The sequence below is a fragment of the Triticum aestivum genome, chromosome 3B, assembly GCF_018294505.1.
Source record: "Triticum aestivum cultivar Chinese Spring chromosome 3B, IWGSC CS RefSeq v2.1, whole genome shotgun sequence".
Lineage (NCBI taxonomy): Eukaryota > Viridiplantae > Streptophyta > Magnoliopsida > Poales > Poaceae > Triticum > Triticum aestivum.
This window is the reverse complement of record NC_057801.1, coordinates 695,339,621-695,351,947: the sequence shown is the minus strand read 5'-3', so window position 1 is coordinate 695,351,947 and position 12,327 is coordinate 695,339,621. Positions and strand designations below refer to the sequence as shown.

Here is a 12,327-nt window from a genome sequence, read left to right as displayed (position 1 = left end):
CCGTCTGGTGTTAGTGCGTTGGAGTTGGCATTATCGCATGGTGATCTGCATTTCGCTGGTCTCTGGTGCCATGAGGCATGGCAAATGCCAAAAGGTGCTGGCTGGCTCCTTCTTGGAAGGCGACTGCCCGGCCGTGTCGATGTCAACCACACATAGCAAATGTGCAGATTACAGTACATGCGTCAACTCTACGAGTTAGGAGGTTTGAATTTCCAGTCGGAGCACTAGCAGCAGCGGCAGCGCACACACGCACACACGCAGGAGACAGGCAGGTCCCTGAATGCCGACCGGTCCGGGTCGGCACTCGCTTTACGCAGCGCAGGCTCCTCCTATAAATTGCACCCGTGCCCTCGGTACCCAGAGGCAGGCCAGGCACCCACCACCACCACCTCGCGCTCTCTGGCTCGCCAGTAGACATTTACTCGTTCTCTGCAGATCACGCTGCACAAGATCGCATCTCTAGCGCGCAGAGTGCACTACACTTACTGTGGTCTGGCCTCCTCTTAATTAGTTCTCACCTGCAAGCGGACTCAATCTGTTGGCAGCAGTTAAAGCCTACGGAGAGGTCGATCGGGATGGCGGACAAGGTCGTGGCCACCTACTACTACCCGCCGATGGAGGTAGCCGCCGCCGAGCTCGGCCAGACCGCCGGCTCCAAGCTCGACGACGATGGCCGCAACAAGCGCACCGGTACGTAAAACCCCTTTCTCGTCTCATGGCGTACTTGATTGTTGGTTTCTGACTCTGACGTATAGCATACAGTAATTGATTGTTGGTTTCTCACTCGGACGTACATATTGATGCCGATGTGTGCAGGCACGATGTGGACGGCGAGCTCGCACATCATCACGGCGGTGATCGGCTCCGGGGTGCTGTCGCTGGGGTGGGCAATCGCGCAGCTCGGCTGGGTGGCCGGCCCCGCCGTCATGCTGCTCTTCTCCCTCGTCACCTACTTCACCTCCTCGCTGCTCGCCGACTGCTACCGCTCCGGCGACCAGAGCACCGGCAAGCGCAACTACACCTACATGGACGCCGTCAACGCCAACCTCAGCGGCATCAAGGTGCAGATTTGCGGGGTGCTGCAGTATGCTAACATCGTCGGGGTTTCTATCGGCTACACCATCGCCGCCTCCATCAGTATGCTGGCCATCAAGAGGGCTAACTGCTTCCACGGCAACGGCCACGCCGACCCCTGCAAGGTCTCCAGCGTGCCCTACATGATCATCTTCGGCGTCGCCCAGGTCTTCTTCTCCCAGATCCCCGACTTCGATCAGATCTCCTGGCTCTCCATGCTCGCCGCCGCCATGTCCTTCACCTACTCCTCCATCGGCCTCGGCCTCGGCATCGTCCAAGTCATAGGTAGGTGATTATGCACACTCTCGTCGATCGAGGAGTAATTCTGATACATAGTCAGCAATGTGTTAACCAATTATGCATGCATGCAGCTAACGGAGGCATCAAGGGCAGCCTGACCGGCATCAGCATCGGCACGGTGACGCCGATGCAGAAGGTGTGGCGCAGCACCCAGGCGTTTGGAGACATCGCATTCGCCTACTCCTACTCGCTCATCCTCATCGAGATCCAGGACACAATCCGGGCGCCACCGCCGTCGGAGTCCACGGTCATGAAGCGCGCCACCATGGTCAGCGTCGCGGTGACCACGGTCTTCTACATGCTCTGCGGTTGCATGGGCTACGCGGCCTTCGGCGACGCCGCCCCGGGGAACCTCCTCACAGGGTTCGGCTTCTACGAGCCCTTCTGGCTCCTCGACATCGCCAACGCCGCCATCGTCATCCACCTCGTCGGCGCCTACCAGGTGTACTGCCAGCCCCTGTTCGCCTTCGTGGAGAAGTGGGCGGCGAAGAGGTGGCCGGAGTCAACGTATGTTACCGGCGAGGTCGAGGTCCCGCTCTTCAGGACGTACAAGGTGAACATGTTCCGGGCGGCGTGGCGGACGGCGTTCGTGGTGGCGACGACGGTGGTGTCCATGATGCTGCCCTTCTTCAACGACGTCGTGGGGTTCCTGGGTGCTCTGGGGTTCTGGCCGCTCACCGTCTACTTTCCCGTGGAGATGTACGTGGTGCAGAAGAAGGTGCCCAAGTGGAGCACGCAGTGGGTGTGCCTACAGATGCTCAGCCTCGGATGCCTAGCCATCTCCCTTGCCGCCGCCGCGGGGTCCATCGCCGGCATCAAGTCCGACCTCAAGGTGTACCACCCGTTCAAGTCATAATCGACGTCTGACCATCATGCACGCACCGAAGAACATTCTACGATAGCGTCCGGTAAAGTTCACTTTGGCTGGAGTGTGAAAGCCAAACTGGGTCAAAAAGAAGAGCGACAAGCTACCGAAGTGTCAAAAAATTGTTTAGGCTGGCTAATGACCGCCGTAGTCGCCTCAAAGAAAAGATACTACTACCTAAGTGTCAAGAGTGTGTGTCACCAACTAATGTTCTTGTTTTGCGTGGTGGTAGAAGCTAATTTAATAATAGTACAGAATTTGAAAAGAATATTGAAGTGTGTCTGTCGTTTGTTGTCACCCTGAGCTCAGACTGTGTGTCATGCATGTTCAAATCACACCAACCTCGGCCGATTTTGAAGCTAAAGTTGATCCACCGTTCCTTTCGGAAATGGGTTGGCGAAGCGTCGAATCCTCGGAAGAATCTTCGTTTTCTTTGTTCTACGAGTGGAAAGGAAGCATCGGGGCCAGCCGGCATCCTGCGGGATGAATCTCGGAGGGGTCCGTAACGTCGTGGCGTTCAAAGATCCCGGCCGGCACTTTAGGCGATGTGACCTTCGCTTTTCCGGTGAGATTCCAGATGCCTAGTCTCGTAGACACTCTTGAGTGGGTTCGTGCTGGCGGCCCGGCGGCTTCACGGTCACGGCCGTCCCTGGGCCTCTCCAGTCGCCATCGCAGATTCTGTGGTTGGTTGGTGCCGACGGTAGCATGCGACCGTGCGTACAAAGGGAGCAAGAACCCCACGAGTAAAATACATAGAGGAATACGATGACAGTTAGCTAACGTGGCCCTTTTATCGATGTTGAAGAGCTTTTTTTGCCGAACTTCTCCTCAACGGCTGTTATTACAAAACTGTATTACAAATACAGAAAACGATTGAAGATACTCTTGGACAAGTTTGACTAAGTTAGATGGGTGTTTGATTCTAGCCACACACCTAAGGGAGAAACCGTTGCTAATCACGAGCTCATCTGCTCATGGATGTACAGTTAAATCCTAAAAAATGGGGAAAATGAAAAAAAAATACGACACTATTTTTACATGAAAGATAAACAAATTCTTCATGTGTATGCAAAGTTTCATGACCTTATGACATCCTGGGAGTTTGGGATAGAAAAAAATTAAATCAGGGCTCCAAAACAAGAATTTTGACCCTTTCTCAAAGCTTTGATTTTTGTTTTTCTGTCTAGAGCTCTCCCAATGACATGTGGTCATGAAATTTTGTCGGGCGCATATAATTTTTGTTCATATTTCATTCAAAAAAGGTATTGATTTTTGTTGTTGCTATTCTTGCCTATTTTATTGTTCATTAACAGGAGCAGATGAGCTCCGCGCCGGAAGGTTGTCCTCCACTTAAGGCAAGAATCTTTCTGTGAGCAATAAGCCCCACATGCCATATATTTCATTCAAGAAGATTTCCTAAGGGAGCCAAGTTTGACTAAGAATTGGAGCACCTCAAGTATGACAAGTTCGGGAAAAATAACGTTACAACTTACAACCTGTGGCAAAGTTAATCACAAACCAAACATGACCGTATTTTCTTGTATACATTTAGTGTATAGTTGTAAAATACTTATTGAATATAAGTGGATAGAGGGAAAGGGAGAGGCAGGGAGGGAGAGGGGGGGGGGGGGTAAAGCGGCTGGCCATGACATCGCCAACGAGGAAAAGGGTTAACATGTTTAGAGGGGGTGTTCTGTACTGACCGCCACTTAGATTGGATGGAGCCAGAGCACAAGATGGGGACGGAGTCGACGACGAGGGATCGGACAAGACCTTGCCAGAGGTGAAGTAGAGGAGAGGAAGGGACGGCGGCTAAAAAGATTGTGGCTCTACGGAAAGTTGGAGGAAAAGATCGACAGTGCCGCTTGAAGAGGTGGACCAACAAGTGGAGGTTGTTGGATTTTAGTTCGATGGATGTGGTGATTCAAATTAAACTTTAGAAAATTCCAGTCGCATGGATCATATCTGCAGTTGAATTCAAGTTTAAATTTCAAAACTTTAGTTGAACTGTAATATTTTAATTATAACTAGTGCTGCATTTGAATATTTTCATTCATCAAAAGTTTGATATGCTATTATTCATCGAAAAAAATAGATGTGCGTTAAGGAGACAAGGTTCTGTATGGGTATGTGCGGACTAGTCCATACCAGTCCATAGACAATACAGTACCCATTCTGGAGGACGCGTTGGAGATGCCCTAAGCTGTCGAATCCACTATTCATTCCAAGGTTTCACAGGTATATAGACAATTTTGTTGGAGGTCACTACTGGTATGTCAGTCAATACTTCCAATTCCATTTTGCACTTTTCTAATGATGAGATCATTCACAATGCAAACGAGTTAGGAGTTTCACTAGGTAGTAACGATAGTGAAATCTCTAAATTTGTTAATGACATTTTGGACCTGGAAGCGGTGAAACCTATGAACGATTCTGACATTGACGCTTTGGGAGTCAGGGTGCTAGATACGTTCTATGCGTATCTTGCCCCATCTAGTGCTGAGACTAAGGAGGATGAGGGTTTTACACCCCTTGAGGAGAGTGCCCCGGTAGAGGGTCAGGAGGTTAGATCTGCGGACCCCGGTTGTGAGGACCGGGGAGAGGATCAGAACAAGTCTAAGCGAAAGTGGAGGCGTAAGATATATCCTGCATCCGCGGTGCGTAGAAGTGCTAGGGTCCGTACAACCAAACAATTCCATGATGAACTATATGAGGCATCTTTTGGAATAGCATAGGTCTGATGGACTTGGCTAAAAGAAGGTTTCTAGCAGATGCTTCAATTGAACATAGACTAGATTTTATTGCCCTTTCCGAGACTGGAAGGGACAATTTCTCTCCTCGGTTTCTGAGCACCTTATCTGGAGGTGTCGATTTTGATTGGCACTGCCTTCCCCTAAGAGGAAGATCAGGGGGGATCCTACTAGGGGTGAAATGTGATGTGTTGGAAGTCCGAAGTGTGGTTATGGGTGACTTTGCTGTCAAATTTCGGGTCAGATCCAAAGTCGATAGTTTTAATTGGGCACTGGTTGTGGTGTATGGGGCCGCACAGCCGGAACTAAAACCAAACTTTTTGGCGGATCTCGTCCGTATTTGCGGGTCTGAACAACTACCAATCCTGGTTGGGGCGGTTTTAATATTAGAAGGAGAGAATAAAAGAACAATGATAATTTCGACGCCAGGTGGTCAATTATGTTTAATACCATCATTGAAAGCTTGGATCTTAGAGAGATAGAGCTTTCGGGCAGAAAAATCACTTGGGCTAATACTTTGCAAAACCCGGCGTATGAGAAGCTAGATCGAGTCCTAGCGAGCGTCGATTGGGTACAGAAATTCCCCCTGGTTACAGTCGCATTATCTCATGGTATCTCTGACCACACCCCTCTGCTGGTTGGCTCTGGTGAGGCAACGCATGTGGGTAATAAAAATACCTTCTCTTTCGAACTTGCATGGTTTGAAAGAGAAGGTTTCCTAGATCTGATAGCCAGGGAATGGGGGATAGATGCAGGAGGAAGGTCTTCTATTGAGATATGGCAGAATAAGATTAGAAACTTGAGAAGTTTCTTGCGAGGATGGGCTAAGCATCTCAGTGGGATCTATAAGGTTGAAAAGGAAAGGCTCCTTACACTTATCCAGTCCCTAGATGTAAAAGCCGAGTCCACAATTCTGCAATCCTCGGAGCTTCATGCCAAAATAGATGCGGAGATGCGTTTGAAAGAGCTGTTGAGGGAAGAGGAGTTGAAGTGGGCTTTGCGAGCTAAGGTTCGCAAAGTCGTCCAGGGGGACGCTAACACTCAATTCTTTCATATGATCGCCAATGGCAAGCATAGAAAGAAAAGAATCTTTCATCTTGAGCAAGACGAAGGGACGATCTTAGGGCAGGAGAACTTAAAATTATACATAACCAATTATTACAAGCAGCTGTTTGGGCCTCCAAAGGATAATTTTGTGTCCTTGGATGAGTCGAGGATTGAGGATGTGCCTCAGCTGGCTGCTGATGAGAATGATGTATTAACTGCACCATTCTCGAAGAAAGATGTGTTTGAAGCGATTTCACAAATGAAGAATAATAAAGCTCCGGGGCCGGATGGATTTCCGGCGGAGTTTTATAACAAATGTTGGCACATTATTAAAGGAGATTTGTTACAGATGTTCCATGATCTATTCTCTGGATAGCTTCAGTTGTTTCATTTAAATTTTGGAACTATAACCTTGCTCCCGAAAAAAACCGAGGCTATGAGAATTGAGCAGTTTAGGCCTATCTGTCTTCTTAATGTTAGTTTCAAATTTTTTACAAAGGTTGGGACCAATAGACTCACACAGATTGCGCACTCTGTGGTGCAGCCGACCCAAACTGCTTTCATGTCGGACAAAAACATCCTAGACAGGGTTGTGGTCCTTCATGAAATGCTCCATGAAATTCATACGAAAAAGCTAGACGGGGTTGTTTTCAAAGTGGATTTCAAAAAAGCGTATGATAATGTTAAATGGCCATTTCTGCAACAGGATTTGCGCATGAAAGGCTTCGACCCGGTTGGAGGAACCGGGTTGAATCCTTCACGCAAAAAGAGAGTGTTGGAATCAAAGTGAATGATGACATAGGTCATTATTTCCAGACACACAAGGGCCTGAGACAAGGAGATCCGATGTCACCTATTCTATTCAACATTGTAGTTGACATGTTGACCATTCTAAAAGGTAGGGCAAAGGATGCTGGTCAAGTAGGTAGCCTGGTACCTCATCTAGTTGATGGAGGGGTGTCTATCCTACAGTACACTGATGATACTATCATCTTCATGGAGCATGACATGGCAAAAGCGAGAAACATGAAGCTGGTGTTATGCTTATTCGAACAATTGACTGGGTTAAAGATTAACTTTCACAAGAGTGAATTGTTCTGCTTTGGAAGAGCCAAAGAGGAACAAGAGGCTTACAAGCATGCATATGTTTCTTTTGTCTCTTCCACGAGCATGCCTATGTTTCTTTTGTCATTTTTCGAGATACTAGTTGGAGTTCCAAAAAGACTGGATTTCTATTGATCCCGATTTTTCTGGCAGAGTGATGACCTGAAAAAGAAGTATAGACTCACTAAATGGGATATGATTTGTCGACCGAAAGACCAAGGGGGTCTAGGTATCGAAAATCTTGAGGTGAAAAATAGATGTCTTCTCAGCAAGTGGCTGTATAAGTTATATGTAGAGTCGGAGGCCACATGGGCCCAGATTCTGCGGAATAAGTACCTTCATTCCAAAACTTTGGCACAGGTGACAGTAAGGCCGACGGACTCACCTTTTCGGAAAGGGCTAATGAGAGTTAAAATAGCCTTTTTCAACAAAACAAAGTTTCTAGTCGGAAACGGTACTTCCATGAGATTCTGGGAGGATACATGGCTAGAGGAAACACCTCTCGCGCTTCAATATCCCTTCCTTTATAGCATTATGCAACGAAGAGACACTTTCGTTGCTATCGTGCTTCAGTCCACTCCCCTCAATATCCACTTTAGAAGAACACTTGCCGGAGCCCGTTGGGAAACCTGGCTCCATTTGGTGAGAAGACCGATGAATGTGCAGCTTTCTCAACAGCCAGACACGTTGTGCTGGAAGTTAGCCAGGAATGGAGAGTTCACGGTTAAATCTATGTATTTAGCTGTGATTAACTCTAGCTCTATTCCTACATCCAAACATGTATGGAATGTCAAGGTACCTTTGAGAGTTAAAGTGTTCATGTAGTTTGTACACAAACAAGTCATTTTAACTAAGGACAATTTAACAAAGCGCAATTGGACTGGTTCCACGAGATGTAGTTTTTGTGATCGTGATGAGACTATCAAACACCTCTTTCTTGACTGTCCGATGGCAAAGGTTCTATGGCAGACTGTTCACATTGCGTTTAAAATTACTCCTACGAATAATATCAACACGTTATTTGGAACGTGGCTGGACGGGATAGAATCCCAAACAGCGAGACACATTCGTGTAGGAGTATGTGCTTTACTTTGGGCAGTATGGAACTGCAGAATGATTTGGTTTTTAACAGAACAACAAATACTCATTTTTTGCAGGTTATATTCCGAGCCACTACATTGATCCGTATGTAGTTGCTACTTACTCAGACGGAGGCCAGGGAACATTTGGTTACTGGATCTATCCGATGGGAGATGGTAGCTCGGACTATATTCGACGGGTTTGGATGGCGGCCATGTGATAGGATAGGCAATTAGTTTTCCTATCTTTCTTTTGCCTGTGGTTGTGGCTTTTATTCTCTGCTCTTCGTAAGCATGTTTGTCGTTCGTTTGTTTAAGACCTTATGACTTGTGTTGAACTTATTTGCTTTATAATAAAGGTGGCCGTATGCATCGTTCTGCTGCAGAGGCCGGGGTTACACCCCTTTTTCAAAAAAAAGTTTTGTACAATCCCACACGAGCACAAACGCAGTCAACATCAGTAGTGGGCAATCACTCGCTCCTGACCGGCTGACCCTGAGGCTTGCGGGGTGGCATGTTCATGTACTTGTAGGTGGTGAAGCCGCCGTCCACCACCAGGTTCTGGCCGGAGACATACTTGGCATCGTCGGACGCGAGGTACACGGCCGCCTTGGCCACGTCCACCGCCTCGCACGTCGCGCCCTTGAGCTCGCCGAGGCCGCCGATGATGGCGGCCAGCTGCGCCTCGTCCGCGCCAGCGTACAGCTGCGAGAACTGCTCCAGCACCAGCGGCGTCGGCACGGCGTGCGGCGATATGCAGTTGATCCGGACGCCGTGGCGAGACAGCTCGGCGGCGGCGGTCTTGACGAGCCCGGCGACGGCGAGCTTGGAGACCGCGTAGGGGTACGTGCCGAGGCCTCCGAGGAGGCCGCTGATGCTGGCCATGCAGAGGATGGAGCCGGAGCCCGCCGGCGCCATGACGCGCATCGCGTGCTTGATCCCCGCCAGGGTGCCGCGCACGTTCACGCTCATGACGCGGTCGAACTGGCCCAGATCCAGGCTGGCCACCTCCGACGTCCCGGAGAGCGCGCCCACGATGCCGGCGTTGTTGAACATGACGTCGAGCCGGCCGTGCTTCGTGACGGTGGCGTCCACGGCCGCGGCGACGCTCTCCTCGACGGTGACGTCGCAGTGGACGAAATGGGCCTGTGGGCCTAGCTCCTGGGCTGTCTCTATGCCCAACGCTGAGTTGACGTCGGCGATGACCACGGACGCGCCCTCCTGGATGAACTCGTGAGCCGTGGCCTTTCCGAGCCCACTCGCTCCTCCAGTTATGAGTGCGATCTTCCCCTCGAGTCTGCAAAATGAATCGGTAGCAACTTATCGAGATCTGAGGATTTATTTTTCTATCTTTACTAGTTTTTTTTTTGGATCAACTATCTTTGCTAGTTATAGTGTGCCAAGATGCTCACTCGCTCTTGTGCATGTATGGCGATATATACTTGGATGCATCAAGAAATGCAATTATGACATGAGGTCCATATGAGCCCAATATAGTAGATACTTAACAGAAAATCAAACCTCTAAGAAAAATAAATCAAATGTCCAGGTTAAAAAATGGTGCGGAATAATAGACATACATGTAAATTTTGGTACTCCCTCCTATCCAATTGACGCAACCTCTATACAATGCAAAATGGACATTGTATAGATGCTGCGTCAATTAATCCGAACCGTAGGGAGTAAAAAAATAAAATGGTTTAAGGTTTGTTTTAATAATTTAGATTATGATTTATATCTAGCTCACAAATAATCATACTTTTCACCAAATTTTAAATTTATGGACCCCGTTAAGTTTTCAATATTTGTTTCTAAATGGATGTGAGATCATAAAATTCACTATCCACGCGTATCTCATGTAAACATAACTAAAATGAAGTTTATATGGGAAATTCAAATAACAAAAAAGAACAAGTGGAATTTAAAACATAACAAAAAGGAGGTGGTAACAATAAATAAAGTGTATGCATAATGTCCAGGTTGAAAGAAAGTAAGAGAAGACCATATATTCACACTTACTTTGGGACGTATGGAGTATTAATTTTAAGAATTAGAAGCTTTCATCTATTTACATGTCTGATGACGTACTACCTATCGCGGTTTCAGACCGTGATGGTTGCTTGTCGCGCTAGGAATCCACAATAGGAGAGTCAGCCTGCAAAGCTCATCACCATCATTGGCGGATCCAGGATCTAGGCCGGGAGGGGGGGGGGAGGGGGGGCTGGGCCTGGGGCGTGAAGAATAATCACAGGTTTGGCTGTAGCATCTCAGGTACTGTAGCGACATTGTTGCGCACTGTAGCAGACCTAGGGCCTGGGGCTTGGCCCAATTCTAGCTCCGCCCCTGCTCAACGCGACACTGTTGCGCACTGTACCACCCCTAGGGCCCGGGGCTTGGCCCAATTCTAGCTCCGCCCCTGGTCACCATCATACAGTTGCGTACAGATGGCCAGGTTCCTTGTGGTAGTACCAGTCCACTATGGTTCAAGTTGGCACTGGTGTTCATATTTTTTTGGATTTATTTCAAACTTCCCAGTGATGTTTGTTGAGTGGGACGAGACGTTCCAGTCGACTACAAATCGTCTAGGTAGGGTGGTGTGCGCGTTTATAGAGGTGAATGTACATGCATGTATATGAGCATCTGTGATCGTACTATGTTAGAAAAAGTCATTGTTTCGTTCGTGAAATCTCATTGAGGTTTTGTTTTTCACACCAACATGTTATTTTTTGAATTTCACACCAACATATTAGACGCTGATTTAGTCAAGGTTTTAGATTAGGGCATCCTATTTTGCTGAAATAATACAGACACTTTTGGAGAGAAAAATAACACCGGTGGCGAGGTTGGGATTCCGGTGAGCATACAGACAAACGGGCCGGTTGCTGGAACTCCCGGTTGTTGGACATGCATTTCGGTGGCAAGTCAACGCTGGAGAGACAATGATTGAACCGAAAAAGTCTTGCTATGAGCAGAAACCCTGCCAAGTGACAACATCGCTGGCTTGCTTCATGGAACCTACCACCTCTCTAGTGAGAACATGCCTTGCCCATCTCCTACTAATTAACTAACTACAACACCTGGCCAGGCAAGAGCTCTTGCTCATCTTACTAATTAGTGGCTTAGTTAATGGCTTACCTCCCCTTCTTCGCCGCTGCCGCCGACGGCCCCCGCCCTGCATCGTCGGCCATCTCCTCGGTGATCGTCCCACTACAAAAGAGGACAAGAAACAACTACCATAAGTGATACAGCCGATCGTTGTTTGCATCACAAAAACAAAACATGCATACTTCAGCAGGGGAAACAAACAAAAAACTACTATATGCATGCAGTATGCACCCTACGATTTACAGGAGAGATCATAATCGACCTGTTCAAGAGCACCTGTGGACTTTGGTAGGAAGAATCAGAGTGATTTCTGTGAGGGCGAGTTTTTCAGTCAAGGAAAGATGAAGCTAGCTGGCAAGGGATGCGATCTGACAAATAACAATAAGAAGGCATGCACCACCTCGGGATAGCTAGCCGATAGGAAAAATGTCTGAAGAAATACCTTAGCTGTCGCCGACGAGCCGGAGCAGTTTCTCCTAGTTCTTGAGGGAAGGAGGGAGGGAGGGAGGGAGAGAGAGATGGTGGTGTGTCGAGACGCTCTTACATAAAACCATGAAGACCTTCCCTCAACCAACCAACCAACCAACCAACCGCTCAAAGATAGAGACACTATTTCCATTTAGAATTTTATTATGGTGCAAATACTTGTTCTACCAACATGCAAATCATGTTATGGAGCATCATAAAAGATGTGCAAGTTCATTCACATATCTTATACATGTTTTATCAATGTAGTCAAACAATTCCCCGCAAAAAAACTGTAGTCAAACAATGGTTGCGGTTCGGTTCAGATGGCGACACAGAAGTGCAACAGGCGGTCGAAAGATGGGTTGTCCATAACCTTTTTTTTTGCCTCACAACACTTCTTCTATCCTTGGTGCACATCGAGAAGAAGAGTAAGCGAGGTTTGAGTGACTTGGTACTTAACAGAGCGAGATTTGTGAACTGTGGCCTCACAAACACTTCTTCTCGCATGCTAATAAGTTTTCACGGAATACAATGC

At 47.9% G+C, this 12,327-nt stretch overlaps 2 protein-coding genes across 2 annotated transcripts; one reads left to right on the top strand and one right to left on the bottom strand.

Moving 5' to 3' along the window:
* Window positions 1-365: 365 nt before the first annotated feature.
* LOC123071819 (amino acid permease 3) lies at window positions 366-2,536 on the top strand. The gene is made up of 3 exons (XM_044495399.1): window positions 366-690; window positions 817-1,359; window positions 1,446-2,536. The coding sequence occupies exons 1-3, from the start codon at window positions 576-578 to the stop codon at window positions 2,228-2,230; spliced, it is 1,443 nt and encodes a 480-aa protein (XP_044351334.1). The 5' UTR covers window positions 366-575; the 3' UTR covers window positions 2,231-2,536.
* Window positions 2,537-8,547: 6,011 nt separating this feature from the next.
* Window positions 8,548-11,815, bottom strand: LOC123066098 (zerumbone synthase). Its single transcript, XM_044489250.1, has 3 exons — window positions 11,767-11,815; window positions 11,355-11,426; window positions 8,548-9,516 (listed from the first exon to the last, which is right to left on the bottom strand). Exons 2-3 carry the CDS (start codon window positions 11,405-11,407, stop codon window positions 8,691-8,693), a joined length of 879 nt encoding a protein of 292 aa, XP_044345185.1. The 5' UTR covers window positions 11,408-11,426; window positions 11,767-11,815; the 3' UTR covers window positions 8,548-8,690.
* Between the last annotated feature and the right edge of the window lie 512 nt (window positions 11,816-12,327).

What these genes read in the sequence shown, in the direction of transcription:
- LOC123066098 (XM_044489250.1), bottom strand. Translation starts at nt 11,407, where the DNA reads ATGGCCGACGATGCAGGGCGGGGGCCGTCGGCGGCAGCGGCGAAGAAG. An exon ending in GCAGCGGCGAAGAAGGGGAG is followed by an intron (nt 9,517 to 11,354) that starts GTAAGCCATTAA and finishes TTCATTTTGCAG; the next exon opens with ACTCGAGGGGAAGATCGCAC.
- LOC123071819 (XM_044495399.1), top strand. Translation starts at nt 576, where the DNA reads ATGGCGGACAAGGTCGTGGCCACCTACTACTACCCGCCGATGGAGGTA. An exon ending in TGGCCGCAACAAGCGCACCG is followed by an intron (nt 691 to 816) that starts GTACGTAAAACC and finishes CGATGTGTGCAG; the next exon opens with GCACGATGTGGACGGCGAGC. An exon ending in CGGCATCGTCCAAGTCATAG is followed by an intron (nt 1,360 to 1,445) that starts GTAGGTGATTAT and finishes GCATGCATGCAG; the next exon opens with CTAACGGAGGCATCAAGGGC.